The 25,066-nt window shown below is 33.5% G+C and overlaps 1 protein-coding gene across 1 annotated transcript in view; it reads right to left on the bottom strand.

Annotated features, from left to right (window-relative positions):
• The window catches only part of LOC143052098 (uncharacterized), a 109,963-nt gene that overhangs the window by 45,706 nt on the left and 39,191 nt on the right, over positions 1 to 25,066 (bottom strand). Inside the window, exons 2-5 of the mRNA XM_076225058.1 lie at positions 11,605 to 11,847; positions 11,066 to 11,337; positions 4,435 to 4,542; positions 3,683 to 3,940 (exon numbers count right to left, since the gene is read on the bottom strand). Coding sequence (XP_076081173.1) covers positions 3,683 to 3,940; positions 4,435 to 4,542; positions 11,066 to 11,337; positions 11,605 to 11,847 — 881 coding nt within the window. The remainder of the gene's footprint in view (positions 1 to 3,682; positions 3,941 to 4,434; positions 4,543 to 11,065; positions 11,338 to 11,604; positions 11,848 to 25,066) is intronic.

The raw sequence follows: 25,066 nt of genomic DNA, 5'->3' as shown, positions 1-25,066 counted from the left end.
TATCCAAACCTTGGTAACCCTAACGTCAGAAGAGACCTTCACCGCATGATAAAACCTAGAGAAATAAAAAGCAAAGAAACGAGTTTTATAATGTGGACAACAACGAGAAACGACATGAGAAGGAACAATTGGGTACCCAATCATTTCATTGTTTTACAATGGAACAAACTGGACAGAACGACTACAATGAAAATAGTACAGGCGTCAGTGATGAGTCGGTTGCAGGTGACGGCATTTCTTCCGATAGAAGAGGTGAACTCAATAGTGGTAACGAATTCGAAGATGTTAATACAAAAGAACACACTGACAATGGCGATAATCCAGGCGGGAGTAGACACAACTATCTCAATGTCTCAGATCTAAGTCCTCAAGATTTACTTGGACAGTATGTACTAGTGGCTTATGACAAAAAACCGTACCCTGGAATCGTAACAGATTACGATGAAACCGAGGTGATTGTAAGTTGTATGCACAGAATAGGAAACCTAGACAATCCATCCTTTTATTGGCCTAGTGCAGTAAGAGACGAATGTTGGTACGACATGGAGAACGTTTTGGGAACAATTCCAGAACCCAAACTTGTTGGACAAAAGTACACCGTTGATGTCAGTCTTTGGAAACAAGCCCTTGAAATGATCAAAATGTGACTTAACTGATAGACCTCAAATGTGTGTCTAGATCAATATAGGTTTAAGATATGAATGAACAACAAACAATGTCATATTATATATTTCAGAAACATTGATAGTTGTTTTACTGCATCAAATATGTTCTTATTTTGTATGATTGTCACTAGTGTTACTTTTTTCATTTTTGTGTTACCAAATTGTCACTTGCGTTACTGATAGAAAAATGCATGCTAAAGATGAACCCCTGAATTAAATTAAAAATTGTTTCGCTTTTGGACAATGCATTGCCAGTTCATTTCATTCAAGAGAGAACGAACATTTTTATTCAACTTGTTTTCACATAAATTACCAAAGTTTATCACTTAAAATTTGCTTTTTCTGTGACTGACTTTTAATTTAAAAAAATAATATTCAAAAACCTTAAAATTAGATAAAATATATAGCATTCGAGTAATTTTCAACTAATAATCCTTTTAGAACGTTTACAAAGATGGTTTTAAATAATAAAGTATTTTCTTTCAAATAAGTTGTTATGGTAACACAAGTGACACTTGCAGACAGCAAGAGGTACATTTTTTAAATTTTTTACATTTTGTGCATTCAAAAGTAATGCTCTGTTATTTTTTCATACAGTTGAATAGTTCTGTGTTGAAACAAAATAAAATTTAAAACGATATGAGTAATTTTATTTTTGAAAAACACCATTACAAAATATCTACATTTTTTGAAAATGACCCATATATTTATTTATGTTTCACAATTTTTGTATACTGCTACTTAATTGACAACTAATCCTTTACCATACAATAATTACACACCCTTTACTGAACTTCATGACTTTTGAAGACTAAAGTCTTGATATTTCAGCTAAACTAAAGGCAAAATTTAAGAAAACAAAAATGACCAAAAAACATGAATTTCAAAAGCAAAGAATTAAAGTTCTGTATGCATGTTTTGCCCACTACTGTCATTTGTTTCACCGCTCGTGAGCAACTGGATGATTGGTACTGTCGTTGGTACTGAAACTGTTGGTTAAAAAGACGTCCTGGAGGAGTTTGATTGGCAAGTGCCTGATACTGTGGTTGTTGTGTTTTAGATGGAGTATTGTGGATTAAAGTTGGCAAAGGTGCCTCATTGACAAATGGCTGGTAATGATTGAAATTGAAGGACATCGGGTTTTGATAAAGTTGGTTGTTTGGAACTTCTGCAGGTAGAAACATTAACTGTGTCTCGTACATACGATTTTGTATCTTATGTTTTAACATCATCTTTGTCCGTGTGTTAGGCATTGCCGAGAGTGATTTCCCAACCAACTTCCCGAAACAATAGTCCTCTGTCTCTTCTTCTCCAGTAGAACTTAAGCTTTCAATAGCTTTGAACATCAATTGATCTTCAAGCTTAACTTTAACTTTTTTCTCATCGGAAGTTGTTTGTTTGTCCTATTGGGTGACGGAATAATAATATTCTAGATAATAACCAAAAACAGCAAAATTTCCATAAAATTACCAATTCATGGGCAGCAACCCAACAACGGGTTGCTCGATTCATCTGAAAATTTCAGGGCAGATAGATCTTGGCCTGATAAACAATTTAACCCTGTCAGATTTGCTCTAAATGCTTTGGTCATGTTTATTTTGTCCATAATTTAGATTAAGAAAATTAATTTTTACAAATTTTGTGTTCAAAATTTTATACTTATGTAGAAATAATCATATTAGATTAAATAACACAAATTTTACAAGCAAAGGACTCAATTAATTCACTGACAAGCAAAGCAAATGTTTTAATATGACTCATTTGTGTATCAGATGTAGGAATGTTATTTTTGTTATCAACATTTAATTCATACTTTGAAAGAGGTCTTCTTGTCTTAACTTCCTTTTGAGGCTTTGATCGAAACCTTTTTGGTAGTGATTGGTCTGTGAATGAACCCTCAAAATGTTCACTGCAAATCCGAGAACTATCATTTACCACGAAATTAGCCCTTACATTATTTACCCTGGTTATCCATTGCCTCTTGATGCGAGATTTTTTTTCTGACATTGGAAATCTGAGGAGAATCACCTTAGCAGCCATTTTCTGAAACAGTGTCTGATGTATTGTGACAAATCCTGGTTGGTTTTATAGAGATACACTTAACGGATCAAAAATTTCGAGTGCTGCTAGAACAAAATAAACTATGTGAGAGTTACCGTGACAACGGTCAGCGATCGATCAGTAGATTAATCGAATGCACGGATCCGACGGATACGTATATATTTTAAAATATATGGAAACCGAACTCCACAGTGTTTACATTCGATGAACACTACGATGACTCCTTTGCACGTTTATTTGCAATAACATATACAAAAATATATATAAATAAGAAAAGAAAAACCTGATGACAATGGGCCCTGTCAGGTAGATGACCGTTGGTCCCGATTTATTGTCTAAACAGGTACTATTGACAAACCTATAGCAAAATTTTCCCTTTTTTGATTAAAGAGGTATCCAGAGCATTGCAAGAACTGTTAAAAATGTTTCTAAAATATATCAGGAAATTTGCTGGGTGAATGTAACAACAAAAGTCAATTAGCAAATTTGCTGAAAATGAAGACAATAAATGGCTTTGTTCTTTCGGCTTCAGCATATGCCAGCTTACACAGCAGCAAAGGAATCATTCGAGACAGAAGTCAATATCTGTCTGATCTGACTTCTGAAGAAATTTGTGGAGAATTTTCAAATCAAGGTGTTACTGATGTAGTAAGATTTCAAAAAAAAAAACTTCACCAAAATGTTTTACAAGATTCAGGACAGACAAATGAATGGATTGACAGTCTGAAAAGAAATAATGCCATCTACTATCATAGATAAGGCATTGAAGACAGAAACAGCACTAAATATAAACCATGGTCATCTCAGGTACTCTGGAATTCTGAAAGTTTCCTTAAGTGTGAATTCTTAATAAAACATAATAACCAGCTGTATAGTTTTTACTCATTTTTATTTCTTGACAAAACGTCAGAGAATTTTATCCAATTGCTTGATTTTTGCTGGGTATATTGATCCACAATAGCCCACTGTTGTAAAATCCCCAGTGTCTGAGAATAAATTTCGGGATAATCCAAATCAAAAACATAATAAACTGCAATTAGTAACAGTAATGAGTCCAACACATTTAATGTTTGTCCTATTATTTTCCTGCCATCTCCAATTACGTGTGAACATAAGGTATTTCCCTCCTGGTCAAGGAAGACCACTACATACGGAGCCTCTCCCTCTTCCGTTTCCAAGTGTTTTATGGGAAGGGAATCTATTTTCTGCACATTCTGAAAAAAAAACACAAAAAAACAGTCAATTCTTTTTTATGAACTTCAGTGATGAATACAATAATTGGTCCTTGTACAAAAATTTAATAATTAACTTTTCACTTATTTATTTCATGCATAATATTTTATAAAAATAAATAGACAATGTGTCCATGCGACACAGATGCCTCCACTTGCATATAATTTTAAAAGGGCCATAAATCTAGAACAATAAAAGTGATGCCACCCAAATTCGAATTTGGTCTATGTTTTGAGGTTATTCATGTAATCATTTTGAATATAAGTTTCATTAATGTAAAAAAGCCAATTCTAATGTCAATTATCACAAGCAGTTTTTTTTGTGTAACTATACACACATCTTGACAAAAGATCTATTGAACACATTACTACCACTATCTTAATTAAAAGTATCAGTTTCTTGTACCAATATCAGAGTTTTATCTGTTTAAACTGTTACAAATTAATCTACCACAATACTGTTTAAATGAATATACCTTTACAACTTTAATGCATGACCTGGATTTAATCCCTTTCCCCTTCTTTCTGTTAATATTGTTTTCTAACCCTTTTACAAGAGCAATACTCTTTTCTGTCTCTGTTTCCTGTGAAGAAATATTAAATAGAATAAATGAAAATTTCTTTTGCAACATGATAACATGTTTACTAAGTATAATAAGAAGATATGGTATGGGTGCAAATGAGATAACTCCCCATCCAAGAGTTTGATAGCAATTTATGGTAATTTTACAATTGTAATTTTAGTGTAACTTTCATACTTATATTTCCCAATATAAACATGTCATATTAAAATGGTTTTCTGTGATCAAATTGACCACTTTCAAATTAAGTACAGAAAAAAATTGTAAATCATGCACGCTTTTATGGATTGTGGGGCTAAACTTTATCCAAGCACTATGAGGTTCATCAAGCGCCTATGTGATCGCCATAAAGCAGGATGATCAAGATCATGCCCCTATTAAAACAAAATAATGCTGGTCACTTATACCAGAGTAAAATACAATAAACTTGAAAAGTTGTCTAATAAGCTTGATATTATTAACTGTATGTCAAGTAAACAGTAAAATAACAAAAATACCGAACTCCAATGAAAAGTCAAATTTTGATTTATATATATATATATGAAAAAGCAATCTCCCATGCAGAGTTGTCGGTCCTTGCTCTCTCTCAATCTCTGCTAATGTCTCGATTTTACAAGAATCTTGTAAAATATAATGATACTTTAGATTTTGATTTAATAGAAGTAAATAGCGTTCTTATATATTTTTTCAGTTGTGTCATATCGATTTATATTATTTGATGCGAAAATGCTTTTAAAAAAGGCTTCAGATACATGTACTATATTTTTTGAGAAAGGTGTTCCTATTCTGAGTAAATCGGTTTATCTATTCATTCGACAAAATTATGGCCACATTAGATGAAATTGTAAGAGAATATGACAAGAATATGGTGTTAAAGGTCTGTCAGAGGCAAGCTTTTGATTATTTATCAGATAAGAAGGGAGATCTTATGGTAAGCTTGCCTGTCGGATATGGAAAGAGTCTTGTCTACCACCTTCTTCCACAAGTTCTTGGAAAAGACAAGGAAACGCCCATTTGTTAACTCTTTCACCCCTGAATATTATTCAAAAGGATCAAATTAAGGCGTTGAAAGTTCATGGAATAACCGCTTGTAGACTGAACATCATGTCCAAGGTGGAAGATACTACAGAAGATGAATTTGTAGCAGAGTGTGATGTTGATTTGAATCGTGTTAAAAAGGGGGACTTTGCAATTGTTTTGTGCCACCCAGAGGCTCTCTTCAATACCAAAACTGGCCACGAGCTGCTGTCAGATGAACAGTTTACCTCCAGAGTAGTTGCTGTTGTTATTGATGAATGTCATATTATAGAGAAATGGTAAGTAGAGCTAAATTAAATTCACAGTCACAGTGGCTGGTCAATACACGTACATATTTATAAATATGCATACAAGAAGTGGGGGCTAACTGACTTCCTTAAGATGGGGTAGCTTCAGTAATTCCCTATATAATAAGCCAAATTGTTCAAATATAAAGGGGGTGCCTGCCTGGGCGCTTGGATCCACCTATGGAACTTCAAAATATTTGCATTCATGACTCATGTTTATTGTGATTACCGTACAGTTTTTCTTCTTGTCAACACAGTCTTAAGCCATTTCAGTTGATATAGTTATAGGAATGATAGAACATGTACAATTCATTATTTGTATTATGTTATTTAATACCTTAAATTAAAATACAAATGTGTCCTAATCCTGGCAACAATGAGTTGGATGGCATCCAATGACACCCCTGCTTTTGGCAGATAATACTGCATTCAGTGTACATTTTGTATGTTCATTGTATGTAGGGGGACCAGGGAGCATGGATATCATACACTTTTTCTTCTTTACAAAACAGTCTTAGCCAAATTTTCAGTTGATATAGTTATAGGAATGATAGAACTACATGTACAATTCATTGTTTGTATTATGTTATTTAATACCTAAAATTAAAATACAAATGTGTCCTAATCCTGGGAACAATGAGTTGGATGGCATCCAATGACACCCCTGCTTTTAGCAGATAATACTGCATTCAGTGTACATTTTGTATGTTCATTGTATGTAGGGGGACCAGGGAGCATGGACAACCATTGTATTGCAGTAATTCTTTAAGTTTTAACAACATGCAATATTTTGCCTCTTATTATATATATAATAAAATTGTATGGGAAACAACAATGCCGGCTCATCTATTGCTACATGTATACATTTGTATCTGTTTTTAACATGTTTATTTTTAGATGTGTATTTATACATGTAATTTCTTTCTTATTCTGTATGTTAATGGTTTTGTTAACTATTCAGTCAGTATTACTAAATGTAATAAATATGCAAATTTAAGGAAGATGAGGTATGAGAACCAATGAAATAACTTTTATTCCAAGACATAATGCAGAGTATGGTAATCCTTTACAATTACAGGTTTAAGTTCCTTCAAAAAGTAAAATAACAAAAATACCGAACTCCAAGGAAAATTCTGAAGGGACAGCCCATAATCAAATGACAAAAACAAGGGGAGGGCTCAAACACCTCAAACGAATGGAGAGTAACTGTCATATTCCAGACTTGGTACAGGCATTTAATAATTGTAGAAAATGGTGGATTAAACCTGGTTTTAAAGCTAGCTAAACCTCTCACTTGTATGACAGTCCCATAGTATTCCATTAGCTTAAATTTAAATCTGTTTGGTTCTCGTTCAGTCGACAGTAGTTTATGTTGTCCAAAAATAATGCAACCATTGATGTACAATGTACACTGTAAGATTATCTCTGGTTGAATTACATTGTAGCATGTTTTTTTTCTGTTATTATGTACAGTCCATCATTGTCTATTGATTATAATTTATTCCATATCATTTTGTTTTTAATGTTGACTTGAAATTCATGTAATTAGGTTCTTTCAAAGCGGATAAAATCAAATAATGTAAACAAATACATCTAGTTTAAAAGTGTTAAACTTTAATACTCAGCTTTAATAGCTTTCACATCTGATGATAATGTGCATGACATACATTTATACAATAAAGCATCAATGATATACAATGGAAACATGTGTTAGTGGAAAAGTCAAGTACTGATTAGCTTAATCCTATTATGATGTTTTATGAACAGTGCCAAAACAAAATTTCACATCATCCATTGGAAATCAAATACTAACATATTTTTGCCCCTAAATATTGTTGAAAAATTGCCCAATTATTTTAAATTAACTGGATTTGAAATAGTTATTTGTTCTGAGGTTTATTCATCATACTACTGAAGAATTCAGTAGACATAGAAAGCTCATGATCATGTTTTATAAAAAAAATTGGAACAAAATACTATTTATACTTTTATACTCCAGATTGATCATTTCAACAACATGATTACGTTCAATATTGTCCAAATTTAAAGCATACTGAATTGACATGTATGAGTAATCAACAAGAACATATTGTGTTGTAAACATCACACTCTTTAACAAAGATAATAATGTCTTACTAAGATGGTGTTTATTTACACAGTACTGTACAAAATCAACAAACATTTCATAAAAGCATTTAACACGTTTAAAGATATTAGTACCACTCTTTACAAGTAAAAAATCACCCAACATACTATGTACATCATTACTTTTTTAAAGTTTATACTGATGAGTCAAGCAGGCAATGATGAAACTAGTCAATCAGGCAATGATGAAACTAGTCAAGCAGGCAATGATGAAACTAGTCAAGCAGGCAAAGATAAAACTAGTCGAGCAGGCAATGATGAAACTACTCCAGCAGGCAATGATGAAACTAGTCAAGCAGACAATGATGAAACTAGTCAATCAGGCAATGATGAAACTAGTGAAGCAGGCAATGATGAAACTAGTCAAGCAGGCAAAGATGAAACTAGTCGAGCAGGCAATGATGAAACTAGTCAAGTAGGCAATGATGAAACTAGTCAAGCAGGCAATGATGAAACTAATCGAGCAGGCAATGATGAAACTAGTCAATCAGGCAATGATGAAACTAGTCAAGCAGACAATGATGAAACTAGTCAAGCAGGCAATGATGAAACTACTCCAGCAGGCAATGATGAAACTAGTCAAGCAGGCAAAGATGAAACTAGTCGAGCAGGCAATGATGAAACTAGTCAAGTAGGCAATGATGAAACTACTCCAGCAGGCAATGATGAAACTAGTCAAGCAGACAATGATGAAACTAGTCAAGCAGGCAATGATGAAACTACTCCAACAGGCAATGATGAAACTAGTCAAGCAGGCAAAGATGAAACTAGTCGAGCAGGCAATGATGAAACTAGTCAAGCAGACAATGATGAAACTAGTCAAGCAGGCAATGATGAAACTACTCCAACAGGCAATGATGAAACTAGTCAAGTAGGCAAGGATGGTTTGGATGAACAAGTTGATCTCCAGGTAGACAATGGAGAAATTAGTCCAGCAGGCAATGATGATGCAGTTTAGAACAAGTCGATTCATGTCACCCTCTTTTGCTGTACTAGTATCAGATAATTCGGCCAACTGTAAATACCAGTGACATAATTGTAATGAATAGTTATAAAGCTCATCTGGTTCAACCAATATTGGTTCCAAGAACTGTTCTATTGCTAACTTCCCATCTACAATAACTGCCCGCAATTTCTGGACATACTGAGCATTTACTATAAACTTATCAGGTGTGTCAACCATCCCATAACCATACATTTTCATGAAATCAGCGATAACATTATAAAACATATCCCTTTTTTGATCTTCTGAAAAATTGTCATCTTCTAATTCTGTAAGCAGTGGGTGTGTTGGTTTGCTGTATTAAGTTCACATATTTATATTATCTAGTTCACATATTTATATATTTTCTATATGAAGTCAACATAAAGGTTAATTGTGTCGAATTTACATCGTGCTCTTATTTACTATTTCTTATCTTCCGCCATGTTGTTCAACTTCCTGCTAAAAAATATTGTCACATGATCTTTTTTGAACACGTGTTTTGGGACTACTTTTGAGACATTAGCAGAGATTGAGAGAGAGCAAGGACCGACAACTCTGCATGGGAGATTGATGAAAAAGGTGTTCATAATATATTTGCAGTTAGTGTACCTCAGTGGATAGTTTTACATCTTTTGCAACAATTTTCATTATCCATTCCATTTTACCAGCAATATGTTCTCTAAAATTGTCTGGGTTTTCTTTATTCTTCAGGCAGAAGAATTCATGCATAACCTATAAAAATAAGACCTTCTTTGTTAATAATATATAGTAAAAATTAGTTTGATTTCATAACAAATAATAAAATATATGTCTTACCTTCAATGTCAACTGTATCCATTTAAAAAATAATTATAAAAACACTGAAAACATTTTTTCAAACATAAGAAACCCAAAAATATATTTGTATATTAGGTACATGTACAAAAAATTGCCTTGCAATTTGGAAAAAAAACGACTTTTAATGCTACTAAAGGCACAAGTTTTTACTCGTTAAGTATAACAACATTTCTTATCAAAATATAAAATTAAATGAATTTATACATGACAAACTGTATAATATTAAAGTAAACTTACGAAACTTCCTTCCTCAAAGCAGGGGAATTTTTCCATAATTGGTCCAAATTTTCCTGGCTTTAGCTTTGATTGCCAAGTCAAACGCCCATCTCTAGTGTGTTGAAGAAGTGTTCTCAAGTGACCTTTTGTTTTCCCATTCTTTTGTTATTTCCTTAACATGATTTTCCCAGTCCTCCTCTGGAATGACAGGATTTGATTGATCTCTAGTTCTGGATCCTACTTTAAACTTCTTAACTGGTGTAACATTATCATTATCACCATTAGACTGATCACGCTTACTTTTTCTATTTTCAAAGAATCTTCTTGTTCTTATTCTTTGACTTAATTTCGACACAAAAAACTCTGTAAATACAAAACAAAAAATAAAATTCTAATTGCAATAAATGTTTAACGTGTTTTCCATGCCTTAAATAAAGAACTAGTATTATAGTATTATTGCGTAACAATATTCATATTGGCTTAGTTATAGGTCCGAGGGTAGCAGTATTGGCCTGCGGCAAAGTCGAAGGCCAATGCGGCTGCACGAGGACCTATAACTAAACCAATATGAAAATTGTTTTGCAATAATACCTTTATTAATTAAGCAGCCCAATATTAACTCTGGAGTAATCAGAAAGTTCAATGAAAAGTCTAGGGTCACTCGAATGTGCTAATTAAAAAAAAAATTAAGTTGTCAGTAATTTTTTTAAATTTCAATCCAATCAAACAATGTAAATTCTAATAACACCCAGAAACCATTTTTTTCTTTTTTTTTCTTTTATTTCTTAGTAACAGTGCCCATAAACTTTCAAGCTTCTAACCCCAAAATCAAAAAGTTTCTTCTGCTTTCCTTTATGTTCATCTAAATAAGTTATATTTGAAGCCAATGATGACGAAAAAGCATCGGACTGACAGACAGAAGAATGGATGCAAAAAGCAATTATTATTATATATTTTATTTTTTTCTGTGAGTATAAAATTTTTGAAAAAAAAAAAAATAGTGACGTCACACACTTACCCATGGATTTGTGCCATCTGCAAACCCCAAACAACTGTACTTTGAAACCATTTTTTTCCCAATCATTTGGTAGTAGGACGAATCAGCCATGCCTGGGTATGTTGCTGAATAGAATATTTCACACTCCTTGAGAACTTGATTGAAAATGCTGGAGTTCTTCTCTCCAGATGAGAGGGTAATGTGTAGTGCTGGCGACAGTGTAGGTAGTTGAATTTTGTCTGGATGCGGGAGACCACTTGGTAATGTGGTTTTTGATACTACATGTATAAAGTCTGAAAACAAAATATTAAAAGGTTTAATTTTATACTTAAATTAAAAACAAATAATAATAATTAGGAAAAATCTCATACATATGGTAGATTGATCTTTCATTATTTTTACAAATTTTCTTCTTTTTAGCCAATCATGTTAATGGGCCATGCAAAAATTAAATCCACTTGACTTGCATTAATTTATAAGTTATCAACTCAATATCAAAATGAAGAAGATAGACATTTATCATACATGTATATAACAAAAGAATAAAAAGATGTGCACACCTGGTTGTGTACTTTTATCAGACTCTGTATCGTCAACAGAGTTTTTATCTGGTGTCACATCAGCTTCAATTTCAACACAAACTGGTGATTTACGATTGATTATTTTGTGTGTCCACTGTTGTTCATCAGCAAGTGCCATAAAAATATGAAAATTTCCAAACTCCTGCAAAACTTCATCATCTATTTCAGTTCCATCATCTTCTAGCACAAGAGTTGATAGGGTTATGTTCATTTTTTCCAGAACTAAAAGAAAAAGATAAAGTTCTGTCTAACATTATGTTGCTTAAGGTGTTGTGTTTACAATTTTATATTATTCATAAATGAATATGCATATTTCTTGTGCAATTATATCATTTTGAAAATCATTTTATTAGGCCGCCCTTCAAAAAAAGCTGTGATTTTACCTGCCAATGCTTGAAAGGTTTTGGAGGTAAATGGTTTTTTTCCCCTCCAAAAATTAGTTTCATGGTTTTTTTTTTATGTTGCAAGTGATGTTGTGCTAAGCATCAGGAAACATGAAGTTGGTATTTTAAAAATCTGAAAAGTGCTTACACATTACAACTCATCACTGTTAAGCTGGTGGCCAAGTATGAAGTCATTCATTTTGGAGAAGTCTTTGATGAAATATTTTGAAGCTCATTTTACATATATATTGCAGACCTGTTTACCCACCATGATGTCTCTCAGTAGAATTGTCAGTAGTTTTGCAATGTTGTCAGTAATACTCTCGCTGAGTGCCGCTACGAACCATCTAGGGGGGTTTGGGGGCATGCCCCCCTTACAAATTTTAAAAAATTAGATGCAATTTCCTGCATTCTGACAGTATCTGCAGTCTTATTCAGATATTTTTTGCAACAAAGATTATAACCTAAAATTTGCATGATTTGAAAAAAAATTGGGCTTAAGTTTGGAATAAGTCAATACATGCAAATCTGGTATTGACTGTGTACTTATAAAGAAACAAGATATGTACATTTAAATTCTGTCAGACAAATAGGCAGGTCTGGAATATTTCATTTCAAAACTCTACAGTACAGGACCTCTTTCTACCTCCCTCCCCCACAAAAACTAAGTCCAACCCTAAAAAAAATATCGACAGCACCCCTCCTAGGATTTTAAAATTTCATTACCCCCTCCCTAAATGCCCAGGCCAATAAAGTTGGGTTTCGTAAGAAAGAAAATAAGAGACATGTGGGACAGATCCATTTATAAGATATGGATCATTCACATCTCCTGCCTACACATAGAAAATAGAATAAAAACTCACCTCCTGCGATTTTAGACCGACCATGAAATAAACTTGATCGCTATCATTTTGCGCTTTAAAGAGTGGCGATTCCCAGTCAGAAAAGCGCCTATTAGATACCGATCGCCGTAAACGGAAGCAATTATGATTTTTTTCCGGGTTGGTAGAAAGTCCGTACTTTTTCATGACAAATCCGTATTGAGTAATTTTATTAAAAAATCCGTGTAAAATACGGACAATCCGTACAAGTAAACACCTCTGAATTATTGAAATTTTTATGAGGAATTATAATAACATACAATGTATTTTACTGTTTCGTTTGTTGCTGTGTTACATATTTGTTTTTCGTTCAATTATTTGTACATTAATTAGGCCGTTAGTTTTCTTGTCTGTTTTACATTTGTCATTTCGAGGCTTTGGCTTTTATAGCTGACTATGCTGTATGGGCTTTGCTCATTGTTGAAAGTCTTACTGAGACCTATAGTTGTTAATTTCTGTGTCATTTCGTCTCTTGTGAAGTGTTGTCTCATTGGCAATTACACCAAATCTTCTTTTTTATGCTTACATGTATTATCAATTTAAACTTACCCTTGTCTTAAATAGCTGCAATTGTCAAATCTTTCACAATGATAGCCTTCTTTTGAACTCGACTGGCATCCCACACTTTTAACAAAGGCATAATTTTCTGTTAAAATAATTTTTTTCTTATATTTTTTTTTATTACTTAAAAAATTATGAAGATCAAAAGAAAAAAACAAACATGTGTGTATCATCATGAGACATGTTATGCAAACATCTATTATATATACATTGTTTTACAATTCTGCATACTAGTAGTATAAAACATACAAACAGCCAAGATATGTGAATTATATCAGGTAAATTAACTTAAATAACAAACATGATATCAAACAGAAAATATTAAAAGTCATAATACATCAAGGTAAATCTAATGTTAAGAGAGCATATTTGTTCATTACAAACAGTTTGCCATTTAAAAGATGCATATCTAGTGGTAGCTTGATCACAAGATCTCTGTAACTTACTAGTTGAAATGAATTCTCAAATTTTATTTCATAACTGATTAAGTGAAGATTAACATCAACTATTTGAGATTTTTGCACAAGAAAAAATTTGTCTTGATCTTTGATTACAATTTCAATAATCCTAACAAAACTAGGATTAAAATAATCACATGATGAAACCACAATAACACCTTCTCTATAAACACATCCATGGATCTTAACCTGTTTTGTTACATAGACAGACTCATAATTTGGGAATCTTTCTTTTACACATAATTTGTGTAATTCTTGCATTTCCTCAATAATTACATTGTCACCTTCTTTTACTTCATCTCCAGCATACAAAAAATTTCCAGAGTATGTCCCTAATGGTGTAATCATTTGTCCACACAGCCATTTCTGATGGAATATGGCCAAGCTAATAGGTAAATTCTTAAAGCACCTCCATTTTTTATTCTTAAAAAAAGCATGTTTTGCTTCAAACCTCATGCAAGATTGAAATCTTTGAATTTGCTTTGCCATATGCACCAAAAAATGCATTTTGGGTGGTACTGAAGCTTTCGGATATTCTCGACGAAAATTCAAATGATGACTTTCTACAAGATTTCGAAGGTCCTCAACAGTTTCTTGCGCTGCATAAGGATTGTGACACACAAATGTTATCTGTATTAGTTTTAAAAATGTCAACCACTTTTTATCGCCCCTTTCAACTTTTCTAGCCATTATAAAAGGTAAAAAACTAATAAGAGATAGCATCCCTGATGCTGTTTGTTTTACATGTGCATCAACAAAGTAATGTTTTCTCTGAATAGGTTCAGGCTTACTACAAGAAGTTGCAAGAGAGTAAGGATAAGAGTCTATTTGTGAATTAAGCCAGTTCAGTGAAAAGTACTTTTTCATGTCAATGCAGTGAGTAAGTAAAAGTGAAATTTCATAAGGTAATAAACCTTCAAGTAAAACATGCATTGGATCATGAGTTAAACATTGTATGATATCAAAATTATCTAAAGAATTGAGACAGCTTCTACTGTTTATACCAAACATTTTACTCCAATAACTTTTTTTTTCACCCTCTAGAGTTCTACAACTTTGGTCATAATTAACATTTGTTCTTTCGATGAAATGGGTGTCCCTAAATTGCCTGCTCAATTCATTGTTTGATATAAGACAAGTTCTACACTTTTTATATGCAAACCCCACACCTTCTGTAAAGCCACCTAGACTGTTTGCAGCTGGAGTGTCAGCAGGCGCCATTACTAATGCCTCTTCAATGTTATGGGAACTACCATTCACTTGAATTTCAAACCCACCTGATACCAATCTACTAACAGTTTGAATACAATTTTTCAAAAGTTTTAACACACCATGCTTTCTGATATATCTTGTTTTAGCAACAGCCACTAAAAAAAATGATTGTAGTTTTGAACGATATTCTGGAGGAATATTTGCAAATGCTACATAAAAAGTGTAACTTTGTGCTTTTTTACATGTGTCCCTAGAGGATTTACAATTTCTATATCATCATTGTACAATATTATCTGCAAAGCATTGGGGTTTCTCCTGAAAAGGGGATTTTCTTTTATGTAGCAACCATCACAAATATCTCTCATTAAAGTGTCATGAGTTTTATGATTGTTCTGGAACCAAAATTGTACCTCTGGCAGACAATACAGGATAATATTAAATCTTCAAAAGGAATAAAATATCCATAGTCTCTTATTCTCTTTATCCCACCTTGAGATTTTTTTAAGTAGTATCCAAGTTCTATAGACTGTGGACTAACCATATTAAAATGAGTCTTATAAAATGTGCGACGTTTATGTTCAGATTTAAGCTCATCAAAACATGATAATGCTGCTTCCTCGTTCAGTATATTTTCTATTTCTGCATGCCCTTTTGTCTGAATTTCATTCTTTAACTTATTTCTATACACTTCTAAGTGTTTACTTATCAGTTCTGAGGTGTTGTGAGCTATTATGTTAATTGCAGACTGTGTAATGTTGTGACAAGATTCTAAAGATAAAAGATAGCTTGCATTTAAAACCTGTGTATTATCTAATTCCATATTATTTACATTAACTATATCCCCGCCAAAATCATGTACAATTATACCATTGTCATCATCATGATCATTTACCAAATCATTTAAAAGATCATTTCTATGGCGTTTACTGATATGCTGTTTATAGCTATTCCAAACCTTTGTACTGAAAGCACATTGGCCTATTTGACAGTGTATGATAAACCTGGGGTCATGTTTGTGTACTCGTACAATATGAATGCAGAAATCTTTATGAGATCTTGTAGTGTAAACACACATAGGACAATAGTACTCCATCAAAAACTTTTACATGTAGGTAAAACTGTATACAATGTATGGCTTCAAACCACCAATAACGGTTTAAATTAAATGTGTCAAAAACATGTACTTAGATGCATCAATACTTTACGCATTTAACTTCATTTTATTTTTTTACATATTAAAAAAATACTTCAGATGCATAAGATGTGTAACTATTACTTTATATAAAAGACTACCTATCACTTATGTATAAATGCAAATGCAAAGTATTGAAGTCATTTAAGACAGTAAATTGAGACACTTTAATAACCCCATAATATTTTGTAATACAAAAGAACCGTGAAACTCTTTCAATAGCATAACATTGTATTGTTCCAAATCTGTGTTACAAAGTATTACAGGTACATGTATACATTTGTACAATAATTAATACTGACTTGTTTAAAACAAATTATATAAATGAAAAATGGATAAAATGTAGATCTTATAGAATTCTTTACACAAACATTTTTTTATTCACACTAGCTACTCAATCCACCAGTGTGCCTTAAAAAGGGGATTAATGTGTTTAAAAAGTGATACTTGTCAGTAAATATAATTTTCAGTTTGCATAACCGTCTTTAAATATATGACACACACATGATAAATCCATTAAATGTAACAGGTATTGAAAGAACACAAAAGATATGCCTATGCTTTGTTTTTTGAAAGTCTGCACTGTCTGGTACAGTGTACATGCACTTGTACCGGTTGTACTTGTTCTCTTCTTACTTGGGTATATTTTCAGATGTGTAATGGATCTGGAAACAAATACATTACTGTAAAATAATCGGGTATATGTTCAAATATTCAGTATGAATTTATCAGCTGGAGTGTTTATATTTACATCGGAAATGACGGTTGTAACAGTCATGTCGATGACGGTGAACAAGTTGAAAAGTATTCCGTTCGGAGAACACGTGACACCCACCCCCCTCTATCATGTTTATTATTATTAACTAAGTTGAATCCTTTTTAATTCCAAATTATAAGAATAAAAGCCATCACAAATGATAAAAAAGTTATTTTGATTATATAAGTATTTAACAAAAGATAGGGATATATGTATTAACCACTATCAAGCCATCCGGCATCACATGTGATGGAAACGCGCGGCAACTCTTTGAACTTGTCATGCCAAGACTCAGAGATTTCATGTTATTGTCTTTAGACAGGCAAGCATCACACAGAATTATATATAAATGGAAATACTTACATTTTAGTTGATAAAGTTGTATTTAAATCTGTGTTTGCTTGTTTTCTTTGACGTGTTGACCACTTTCTGACTATTCTAGTTGTGATTCCAACTTTTGAAAAGATGGAGCGTTTCGAAAAAGGCGGTAAAATTTCAGCATCCTGTCACGTGCTAATTCAGAAGAGATTAATGGGTGTGTTAATCTGTGTGCATGCTGTTTTCACATCTGTGTTAAAGATTAATTTGTTCGTATCCCAATAGTTGGTTTCTGAATAATTACGTTTTCAATTAATGTCATATTAAGATTAGATATGCCTAATTTTGCTAAATCTTTATGTGTACAAAGAAGATAATTGGTTCTTGACTCTGTTGGATTCGTTAATGATGTTTTTTTCATTTTTCTAAATTATTTAATGAAATTTTTAAAATAAAACTAAAAAACGATAGTATTGAATACATATTAAATCATCGTAAACAAGTGTTCTACAAAAAACATACAATGTACTTCAATGTGCTGAAACAAAAAATTTAGACTTGCATCTATCAATACCTTTTAACACTTCAACGTGTTATTCCGGGCCACAGTGTTAATTACAATTACTCTTTAACACACATGGTGAATATTTTTTAACACTAGTGTATTCATTTTCACACTTTCACGTGTTAAACTTTAACACTATTTTTTACAGTGTATATGAAATCTCATTAAGATATCTAATGCAAAGTAAATTTTAAAGATGAAAGTCGTATTAGTTCGATAATGCTTCAAACTAAATATAAACTGAGAATACATGTATAACTGCCATATTCCAAATCCCTGACATTCATTTGCGTAAATGAAGAAAAGATAACAATGATCGGTATATATCTGATTGAATCTACGTCTCAATCAAGCTTCAAAAAGATATAACAGAATATTCAAGATTTACAACTTTTCTTGAATATGATTGCCAATGAAATAAACTATGCAGGAGATTTAAAATTAGCCCAATTAATATGTGTGGAACTGAAACCGTAATTCTGCTGTAGTGCACGTCGATCGTATCTGTAACAGGAAGGCGTATGGTAACTATACTACCTTACTTAGTTCAAAAGTACATAACAACCCTTTCTTTGTGCAGTATACGCTCAGGATCATACATCTTACTATTTTTGCATGGATTGGTAAATGTTACTTCTTCAACTATAGTCCTTGACCAAAAGCGTTTTTTTTTCCATCAAATTTTGGATCAAGTGATCATACAAGTACGGATGCTAGTATTTATAATTCGGCTAGTCTGGATGACTTTGAGCAATACCCGCGCTCCGTATTCATTATACGGTTTAAATATACATAATTTAAATTTTGGATCCTTCAGTTTGCATATAAATATGATATTTAAATTTCGTATGGCTTAGTACAACCTGCAAAACCTTTTATTTGATGTCACCAATGGTAAACACGTAAAATGAAACAATAACGTACCATGCCAATATAAACTTTTGTTGTATGTTTAATATACAAACAGAAAACACTACTAGACGAGGGGTTGACACGCCCAAATTAAAAAAAATATGCATGTGTTTCAAAGAACCAATGCACTAAATTGATTTTATAGGATTTAGTTTAACATTTTAAACCTGTTTAGGGAATGTATTACTTGACAAGAACAATATAAATGTAAGACAAAATCGGACGACATTTGTTCAAAGAATACGGTACCAAGCATGAGACAAAATGACGGGTATGTAACAGAGGTATCGCAATCGCTGATGGATTGGTGGATGGCTTCTGTTTTTTAAAACGTTCAGTGACAAGTACCTCATGCATATTGCAAGACCAAACTAAGTTGGGCAGACGACAAAAGCGAAATTCTGACAAAATAGTCGTTAAAACTTATTTCCAAGTGTTATTTATAATAGTACGGCGGCTTTGTGAAAAATTGTGCACATCCTGCTACAAGCATGAAATTTGGCATAGACCTTCCTCATCTATTACTCTTTTATTTCAGATAGGGAGGCATTTGAAAAAAATGTCGCACTTCCGGTAAAATCCAAAATGGCGGACTTTATACTTAAATCAGCCCAAGATCGAAGGCTAGATCGAAGGCTAGTATGTGAAAAGGTGTTATAATCATGCTAGTATCATAATATTTGGTACAAACCTTTCTTTTTTACTACTTTTGGATATATTATACAGATTAAATGTCTTGAAAAACCCTACTTCCGGTAAAATCTAATATGGCGGACATTGTACTAATATAAGCATATAAGCTTATTTTTTAGGTAGGGTAATTGAAATGTGTTTAAACATATTGCTACTATCATTAAATTGTGCAGGAACCATTTCTTTTGTGCTTCTCATGAATACAATGTATAAGACATATTTCTTTAAAACCCTTACTTCCGGTAATATTTAAAATGGCGGACAAAGAAATATCAATTTCTTTTTTTATATATTCAACTTTTTTCAAAATGTCAAGAAAATGTTGTTTATTGTGCTGGCTTTAAGTTATCCTCAAAACCACTTATTCTATTCTGCTGTAAATGTTCAAATACAAAGTTATCACTTCCGGTAAAAAAAACAACACTGGTGTAAATTTCAAAGATGAGTCCTCAATCCATATCTTCGAAGTAGAGTTTTGGATAGATTGATTAAAACAAAATAAAATTACTTAAGTACTAAAACATTTTTAAAACTGCTACTAAAATTCGGCCAAAAAGACATGTTCATTCACGATCACCACCTCATGCACACAAGGCAGTCTACGGGAGACACGATTTTTCACATCATCCTTTCTTACATCCACATGTACAAGCTTCTGACAAAATAATGAGGCCTCAGAAACAGTTTTTTTAAAAGGGATCCTCTTTGTCCCTTCGCCATCCATTAGCGCCTGGACTGGGTAGCATAAGAGCCAATTCGAAGCTCGTCCCCCTAAATACCTGCCTTAGTATTTTGCACGTTTTACATGCTGGAAAAGACTAGATCAAGTTGAGGAAATAGCCTCAATTAGCCTTCCCTTTTGCGCAAATAGTTATTTTCTTGCTTTGCTAACCATGTTAACCCAATCTGTTAAATTTGTGGTGCAAATTATAGTAAAACCCCGGCGATTTAGGTTGATCAATCATCATTCTTTATGTTAAAGTCACATTTTCAAATGCCATCAATGTCTCGCACGCAGTCTTTGTTCTTTTCAAGCAAAGATAGAACTGTTTCACAACTGGTAAAGGCATGGATCACAATAAGTGTGTGTGTGATCACTCATTGCCTAGTGCACTTGAAAGGTCATTGATAGATATTAATTCAAAGTTTGCTGTCCTCCCAAACACAATCCATAGTTCGTCTACCCCTATGTCACATAGAAGCGAAACAGTAATGACAGCATCATCAGTTACGACTGTTCGAATCATGACTCGTTTAAGTTAGTGTTTAACTGCATCAGAAACATGCACCATGATTCTAGTGTCTGCCTCTTAATATGAACATAGTGCTAAACTTGAAATACATAACGTGGTGGATAAGATAGAATATCCTGAAAATCTGTTGCTACAACTACCATACGCATCCGATAATTCATCCACTCGTGTTACTCGTGAGCTTGGGAAGGCTAATTGAGGCTATTTCCTCGGAGGACGTGTTTTTCAACAGACTCGGCATCCCAATGGGAACAAAATGTGCCCCTCTACTTGCCGACTTGTTTCTTTATTATTATGAGGCTGACTTCATGCAGGAACTTCTTAGGAAGAAAGATAAGAAGTTAGCAATATCCTTCAACTCTACTTTCCGCTATATAGATGACGTTCTTTCACTAAACAATTCAAAATTTGGTGACTATGTGGAACGCATCTATCCCATCGAATTGGAGATAAAGGATACTCCAGATACAGTTAAGTCGGCTTCATATCTTGACTTACATCTAGAAATTGACAATGAGGGTTGGTTGAAAACAAAACTTTACGACAAAAGAGATGATTTCAGCTTTCCAATTGTGAACTTTCCATTTCTAAGTAGCAACATTCCAGCAGCATCTGCATACGGGGTATATATCTCCCAATTGATACGATATTCCCGTGCTTGCATTTCCTATCATGATTTTCTTGATAGAGGGTTACTGTTCACAAGGAAGCTATTAAACCAAGAGTTCCAAATGGTGAAGTTGAAATCATCCCTTCGTAAAGTTTACGGACGCCATCACGAGTTGGTTGACCGTTATGGAATAACCGTTTCACAAATGATATCGGATATGTTCCTTACGTCGTAACTACAATCCCCTTCCCTTTCATGAATGTGACCTACCGAATTAGACTATTTACCGGATTTGTAATCACATAAGCAACACGACGGGTGCCACATGTGGAGCAGGATATGCTTACCCTTCCGGAGCACCTGAGATCACCCCTAGTTTTTGGTGGGGTTCGTGTTGTTTATTCTTTAGTTTTCTATGTTGTATCGTGTGTGCTATTGTTTTTCTGTTTGTCTTTTTCATTTTTAGCCATGGCGTTATCAGTTTGTTTTAGATTTATGAGTTTGACTGTCCCTTTGGTATCTTTCATCCCTCTTCTTTTACAGTTTCAAGGTATTTTCTTGAGGTAAGGACTTAATACCCAATCAGCATACTCGTTAGCCCGCAAAAACATGTTTATTCAGAATCGGAGAGCTGATTTTTCACATTTATAAAGACTGGTATTGTTTCTTACATCCATAATGTACAAGCTCCTGCTAAGATGAAGAGGCCTCACTAAGAGTTCAAAAGGGATCCCATGGATCATATTTGTTTCTTCGCCATTCATAAGCGTCTGGACTAGTTAGCATAGGAACCCTGAGTTCCAAGCTTGTTACTCATTCATAGCCGCCATGGTATATTGCACGCTTTACATGCTGAAAAAAACTAGACCGAGTCGTGGGAATAGCCTAAATAAGTCTTTCCTCTCCCAAAAACGCATGTTTTCTTGCTTTGCACTCATTCTAAAAGCTAAAGTCACATCTTCAAACGCCATCCATATCACCAACACAGTTCCTTTTCCAACAAACGTGTAATCTCTCAATGCCTAGTGAATTTGAAAGGTCATGTATAGATATATATTTAAAGTTTTTCCCACTTCCAAATGCAAACCAAAGTTTGTCTGCCCCTATGTCACGGAATAGCGAAACAATAATGACATCAGTATCGACTGTTCGATGGTGCTAAACTTGAAACATTATCAAGTGGTGGATAACACTGAACATCCTGAGCATTTGTTGCTACAACTACCTTTTCCTCAAAATTTTATTGAGCACGCTGCTGTGAATGAAAATCAAAAATTTCTTTCTTATTGTCGTCATCTCTCAGAACTCTTTGCCAATTTTGAGGAATTTGTTTTGACCCTGGATTCGTCTGTGTATTCTCTTTTCCCAAAATGTAGCTCTTGCTTCTTGTAGCAGCCTTCTAACTACCAGTATTGTCTATGTACGCATCCGAGACTACACCCACCGTTGTTACAGTTTCAAGGTGTTTCCTAACGAGTATGCTGATTATTATGTCCTTACCTTAATAAAATACCTTGAAACTGTAACAGGAGTGGATGACATTTTTGATGAATATGGTAGTTGTAGCAACAAATGCTCAGGATTTTCATTGTTATCCACCACGTGATGTATTTCAAATTAAGCACCATGTTCACATTAAGAGGCTGACACTAGAATCATGGTGCATGTGCCTGATGCAGTGAAACACGAACTTAAACGATTCATGATTCGAACAGTCGTTACTGACGATGCTGTCATTACTGTTTCGCTATTCCGTGACATAGGGGTAATGGAACTATGGATTGTGTTTGGGAAGGCAAAACACTTTGGATTACTATCTATCAATGGTCTATCAAATGTACTAGGCAATAAATAAACTCATCATAGACACCAGGACTAAATTTAGTATATACGACAGACGTGCGCTTTGTCTACAAAAGACTCACCAGTGACGCTCGAATCCAAAAAAGTTTAAAAGGCCAAATTGTTCACACACACTTATTGTGATCAATGCCTAAGTTACTTGTTGTGATACGGTTCTCTCTTTGCTTGGAAAGAAAAAAGACTGCGTGGGAGTCATTGATTGCATTTGAAGATGTGACTTTAACATAAAGACTGATGATTAACCGAAATTACCGGGGTTTTACTGCAAGATCGCACAAACTTATCAGATGGGACTAACATGGTTAACGAAGCAAGAAAATAACTATTTGCACAAAAGGAAAGTGAGGCTATTTCCTCAAATTGGTCTTTTCCAGCATGTAAAACGTGCAATATCCTAGGGAAGGTGTTTAGGGGGACGAGCATTGGATTGGCTCTTATTCTCCCCAGTCCAGGCGCTAATGGATGGCGAACGGACAAAGAGGATCCCTTTTAAAACCTCTTTCAGAGGCCTCATCATTTGTCAAAAGCTTGTACATTGTGGATGTAAGAAAGGATGTCTCGGTCGTTGTTAAAGTGGAAAATCGGGTCTCCAGTGCACTGTTTTGTGTGCATGTGGTAGGGACTGTGAATAAACATGTATTTTTGGCCAAATAGTAGTAATTTTAAAAATGTTTTAGTATTATACTGAATTATTTTTTAATCAATCTATACAAAACTCTATATCGAAGAAATGGATTGAGAACTCATCTTTGAAATTTACACCATATTTTTTACCGGAAGTGTCAACTTTGTATTTAAACATTTACAACAGAATAGAATAAGGGGTTTTGAGGATAACTTAAAGCCAAAAATATTAATGACCAGCACAAAAAACAACATTTTTTTACATTTGAAAAAAAGTTGAATATTTAAATAATGAATTGATATTTCTATGTCCGCCATTCTGAATATTACCGGACGTAGGGGTTTTAAAGACAGATTTTTTATACATTGTATCCATCAGAAGCACCAAAGAAAGGTTCCTGCACAATGTTATGATAGTAGCAATACGTTTAAACACATTTCAATTACCCTCCCTAAAAAATAAGCTTATTTTAGTACAATGTCCGCCTAGTTAAAATTTACCGGAAGTAGGGTTTTTGCAGACATCTAAACAATATAATATATCCAAAAGTAGTACAAAATAAAGATTTGTACCAAATATTATCGTTGTAGCATGATAATAACACCTTTTCAAATACTACCTTCGATATTGGGCTGATTTAAGTATGAAGTCCGCCATTTTGGATTTTACCGGAAGTGAGACATTTTTTTCAAATGCCTCCCTATCTGAAATAAAAGAGTAATAGTTGAGGAAGGTCTATGCCAAATTTCATGCTTGTAGCAGGATGTGCACAATTCGTCTGAAATATGCTTGTAGCCTCCGGACTATAAAAGTCAAACATATATATGGAAAGTTAGTTTTATTATTATTTATTAAACAAAATCAAAAGATCTAAATCGGTAAAAAAATTAAACCCGGTGAATGACACTCCTTGTAAGATTTGGGTTTGGCTGACCTTAATTGATATTACGTTATAAAACAATTATTCAAATTAAATATACAATAATTTAACTTGGGGGGGGGGGGGGGGGGGTCATCGACCCTAAAAAAAAGTAATAATACAGGCTTGTAGTATTTTGAAGCTTTTTTGAAGCATTCAAATAAAATGAAACGTATGATAATTTTCACGAATACAAAGAAAAAGCAAGTCTGCCCAAATATGATTGATATTCAGTCAAA

This window comes from Mytilus galloprovincialis, chromosome 11, assembly GCF_965363235.1.
Source record: "Mytilus galloprovincialis chromosome 11, xbMytGall1.hap1.1, whole genome shotgun sequence".
NCBI lineage: Eukaryota > Metazoa > Mollusca > Bivalvia > Mytilida > Mytilidae > Mytilus > Mytilus galloprovincialis.
This window is presented reverse-complemented; position numbering and strand designations above follow the sequence as displayed.